We start from the raw sequence: 5,000 nt of genomic DNA on the forward strand, positions 1-5,000 counted from the left end.
GCAGCTGTGCAGAGGAATGGAGATAATCCATGAAAGTTAGAGTTTAACTGCTCAAACAAGTGCAAACGAAACGGTTAAAAGAACTACTGGCGAGCAAGATTTGGGTTTAGAACCTGAAGATGCAAACAAACAGCTCCTTTAGGAGCTACCACTTCTACCAAAAGCAGTGATTAACAACAGGTTTCAATAATGTTTTCAAGAGCTTTAGTTACTAAAGGTTTTCAGTTCAATTTGTGACCCCTACAAGCCAGTTTACTCCCTCTGAAAGCAATGGTCTCGTTCATAAGCTGCTCCTGCGCTTTTTGGCCCAAAACTTAAGCAAAAATGTGTGGCTTATGCACAAGTCTTTATGGTAATTATTTACCGGTATGACCTACTGGTAATGTCTTCATTTGTCAATGAATGTATTCAATTTATTTTAGGTGATACCAGAAATGAAACACCAAGATTGGGACCCACAGAATGTTGGTAATTACCAGGGAATCTTCAGGTTTAGGTTTTATCGCCAGGGTCAGTGGACTGAGGTGGTTGTTGATGACTTGCTACCAACAATTGGCGGCAAGTTGGTGTATGTCCACTCCACTGAAAGGAATGAGTTTTGGAGTGCTTTGATCGAGAAGGCATACGCAAAGTGAGTATTTACTAGCTTATGCTAAAGTTGATGTTTAGAGTGACTACATGTACATGCATGTACGCATATTTTTTGCCACTCTCATGATTGTTGTCATGAGAAACTGAGACTCTGCTTAGAATGAAGTACAAGGTCCTCTGCCCAGTTCAGAAAAATGTGCATCACCATATTTTCATTCATGTAGAGTACCGGTACCTGTAAGTGCTTACGACAACAAAACATTTTCAATGTTTTGAGACTGCTTCGAAAAACTGAATCGAAAATATTCATAGCATCTGAGCAGGACAATAGTGTATAGTGTGTGATCCTTCATGTACATGTATGAGTGTAAAGATAAAACATACCTTCTTCGTTCATCCAGCCTTTCTTGAACACTGAAATTTTCATCCTTGGTGGGGTGTTGATATTCAGCTGTCGAAGACCTTTGAATATGACTTTCGGTGGGAGTTTTTTGCCGTTCGCTTTCACTTGAAGAACGAAGTCTGAACTATGACCATTTATTAAGTCGGAAGGTTCAAATAAACGTGCGTGCGTTTTATGTTTATCATTTCAGGTGTGAACTTTTAGCTTTTGTTTTTACGTATATCATTAAAACGTGTGACTTTTTCACTTTTGATTACGTTAACAAAAAGAGTTCGCATGCCAATCGTGTAAGGATAATTGTTCTCAGATTCATCACATTCTTTTGGTAGCACTCAATTTTTTGGTGCATCTTATAACCGAGTATTTTCATGTAATTTGCAGTTTGAGAACTTAGCTTGATTAAATTTCTAAGTTTGGGGTGCGTCTTATAACCGAGTGCGCCTTATAACCGAATATCTACTGTACTTTACTCAGATTAGCTGGTTCATATGAAGCACTTGAAGCTGGTAACACAGGTGATGCTTTAGTGGACTTTACTGGTGGAGTGTGTGAATCCATTAATCTCAAAGATGGCGGATATGGTCAAGATGGGGAAAAGAGACTTGGATTGTTCAAGAGTATGGAAAGAGCCACAAGAGAAAAGTCATTGATCAGTGCTTCCATCAGGGTAATTACAATAACCTTTCATTTTACATGTATATCTGTTCTTTCAAGATATTTCAGTCCTGATATATATTTTTTTTTAATGGTAATAGGAACGTCGATCATCTACAGTGTAGTAAAAGAACATGATTGACCAATGGTACTGTAAGTCATGTTTACCAGTGTGAACTTAACCCATTGACATCCAAACCGGCAGAAACCGGCCAGACTTAGTATGTTACTCTGTCTAACGCCAGACGATTTTACTCGTCAATGGGGAACCCCTGAGAGTCAATGGGTTAAGAAACACCCGATAATTGCAACCAGGCATTGGTGGCTCAGTTGGTTGAGCATTGGTCTGCCATGCGGGAGGTTGTGAGTTTAACTCCTGTCGGACCAACACTCAGTGTCTTAAAGTAACTGAGGAGAAAGTGCTGCCTTTGAAATAACAAATGGTTAGACTTTCAAGACTTCTCTGATAAGGACTATAAACCATAGAGCACTCTCACAACCCATGTTCAAAAAAACTTTGTGGGACATTAAAGATCCTGCATACTCCAAAACTACGTCTCTTTTAAAGGGCACATTTTTTGTGGGTGGGTGTTGATGTTTCTGAAGGGGATGAAGTTTTTTGGTGGGTGTACATATTCTTACACAATGTAACACTTCATCTCTAAACCCATGTACCCACTGACTAGTAAAATTGTTGGACTTCAGACAAAGTTAAATTTATAGGATTGGTGTGACTCTTAATTAGTACGAGAGAAAGTGATGACTCCTTGGTATAAAGCTCTCCTGGCCAATTATTGTAGATCCTGAATGAACAATGTATCCTGCTGGTCTGTGTGCTCTACAAAGTCACTTACCTGCAAATGCAACTAAAGATGTTCAAGGTGTAATGTGCCCATGAGAAGTATGGGAAACTAGTTGCTTGGCAATGGGCAAAGGGCAACAAAAATCAGAGTCCTATTCTTGGTTTGCATCTGACGTCACGGCGACCGTGTTGGTTGGTAAGAACAATAACCTGTCCGCTCCGCTGGAAACTTTATTATTATGCAAATTCTGCGAAAAGAAATTGTATTGTGTTACCAACCAACATGGCCGCCGTGTCACGTGGGTGCAAACCAAGAATGAGGCAGGATGCAAACCCACAATATCCAAAACACTGGGGTGGGCAGATGCTCTGCCCATTGAGCTACCAAACATTGTTGTCACTAACCATTGAGTTGCTAACTTTGAAATGACCTTGCTCCCCAAAAGTTCTAGTATTGTAGCTCAATAGGACATAGAGCACCTGACTGGTTTTAGTACTCTGCACTTGCACCTTGCATTTGGAAGTGGTTTATTTTTTTCACTGAAGGTATTGATTTTTCGGTTAAATGTTTTGAGACACTCATCCACAATTAATTCATGTCGTTTTTCGTTTTCTAGATAAAAAACAGGGATGAGATGGAAAAGCGAACAGAAACCGGTTTAGTAATGGGTCATGCATATGGTGTAACTGCCGTTAAGAAGGTGCGGCCATAATGTAACATGGAATACTATCGATCTCAGACGTCCGTGGACAAAGATTTTTTTCAGCCCACTTCACGAAATTCTGATCACGTGATAACATTTTTGTGGCTCTGCAGTTTCAAAAATACCGACCACATGGCGCCATTCCTTTTTTCTTTTCATGGCCGAGAAAAGAAAAAAAACTGAAGAAAAGTTTCCACCTGCTTCTTATTTCCACAGGCAAAGCTTTTAATGGGTTTCCCCATACAGGCTGTAATAGCTTCGGCCGGTTTTACTCGCCGTCAACATTGTTTCGTGCTTTTCCCTTTGGGGACAGTAACAGAAAATGGCGTCACAAGATCGGTATTTTCGAAACCGCAGAGCCACAAAAAATGTTATCACGTGATCAGAATTTTTTAACCGCAGACTGAAATCAACAGTCCGTGAAGTGTGCTGAAAAAAAGATTTTGTCCACGGAAATCTGAGATCGATAGTAGTAGTATAATTCTTTCTCACAATAATTATTGTAGTTTAACCCATTGACTCCTGGGAGTGAGACTTACAGCAATAGATTTGACTCTGTCAAACGCCATTAGGTTTTACTTGTCAATGTGGCGCAGTTCAGGAGTCAATGGGTTAGCAACCTCTGCATCCAGGAAGAATTGTCAAAAACGACGGTCTCCCAAAAGGCAAGACACTTCCTCTTTTGGAAGTTTGATTAAGTGAGTGCAAAAGGATTTGTCATGTTATCACACTTTGGTTGCAATCGTCCAAGTGAAACTACAGTAGTAAAAATTCTGCCCATGCAACCAGGCCGGCTGTTAGTCTAACTCAAGGGTAAAAGTTAAGAATCCGATCCCACCAATGCGTCGGCAAACACGTCGGCCAACGCGTCGGTCGACACACCACCAACACACTACCGACACGCTACCGACACGTCGGCCAACACACTACCGACAAGTCGGCCGACACACTACCGACGCGTTGGCCGACACACTATCGACACGTTAGTCTGTCAGTTCTCCACAAATAAATTACTCATTTAAAGGACGGCTAACTTGGCAGAGAGAATAAAGAGTTCTTCCTTATGTCGATAACATTACATATGTTTATTTTGTACAGCATTACGAACTTTCCCTATGCATTCTTTCCTATAGATCACCATTGGTGATGGTTTGTTTAGCTTATTCAACCGGCAGCAACTTTACATGATCCGACTCAGAAATCCTTGGGGACAGAAGGAATGGAATGGACCTTGGAGTGATGAGTATGATAATCATATTTCAATTTTTATTAAATGTTGTCTCATGTAAACAGTCTTGTGTACTGTATCGCTTAATATTATTTTAGCTTTTTACTGTGTTTGACGCAAACACTGAGGCAGCCCAGACGTGGTGATTTTGATAATAATTTTTAGGCATTGCTTGCGGTCGATTTTATTTAGAACCACTTTTGCAGCAATATCCAGATAGGTAAAGTGTGCTTCCAGTACAAAGGTATTTAGATTTTATTTTATTAACTGAAGCCTGAGAACTGGTTCACCCGAGAACTAAAAAGCTTCGAATAGGGCACGGAAATTGTTATTGTTAAAGGAATCGTTCTTTGAGGGAGTGAAATGCTCCTAACATAATTTGTACATTGTTCACCTTCAGCTCTGAGGAGTGGAACAAGCTGAAAGCAAGTGACAGGGAAAAGCTTGGAATTGTTTTCGAGAACGACGGCGAGTTTTGGTTGGTATAATTTATATGTATCGTATTTTTTCGATTAAATATTAAACACCAGACTCCAGAAAAATGCTGGCCTGGTGTATACAAACAAACAGACAGAGAGACAACATAACTTTTACACAAAGTCATACACAGTGTACGTA

At 40.1% G+C, this 5,000-nt stretch overlaps 1 protein-coding gene across 1 annotated transcript in view; it reads left to right on the top strand.

Annotated features, from left to right (window-relative positions):
• Positions 1-5,000, top strand: part of LOC137983976 (calpain-5-like) — a 22,900-nt gene that overhangs the window by 6,557 nt on the left and 11,343 nt on the right. Inside the window, exons 3-7 of the mRNA XM_068831133.1 lie at positions 423-631; positions 1,469-1,661; positions 3,068-3,151; positions 4,288-4,397; positions 4,783-4,860. Coding sequence (XP_068687234.1) covers positions 423-631; positions 1,469-1,661; positions 3,068-3,151; positions 4,288-4,397; positions 4,783-4,860 — 674 coding nt within the window. The remainder of the gene's footprint in view (positions 1-422; positions 632-1,468; positions 1,662-3,067; positions 3,152-4,287; positions 4,398-4,782; positions 4,861-5,000) is intronic.

This window comes from Montipora foliosa, chromosome 13 (assembly GCF_036669935.1).
Source record: "Montipora foliosa isolate CH-2021 chromosome 13, ASM3666993v2, whole genome shotgun sequence".
NCBI classification, from domain to species: domain Eukaryota; kingdom Metazoa; phylum Cnidaria; class Anthozoa; order Scleractinia; family Acroporidae; genus Montipora; species Montipora foliosa.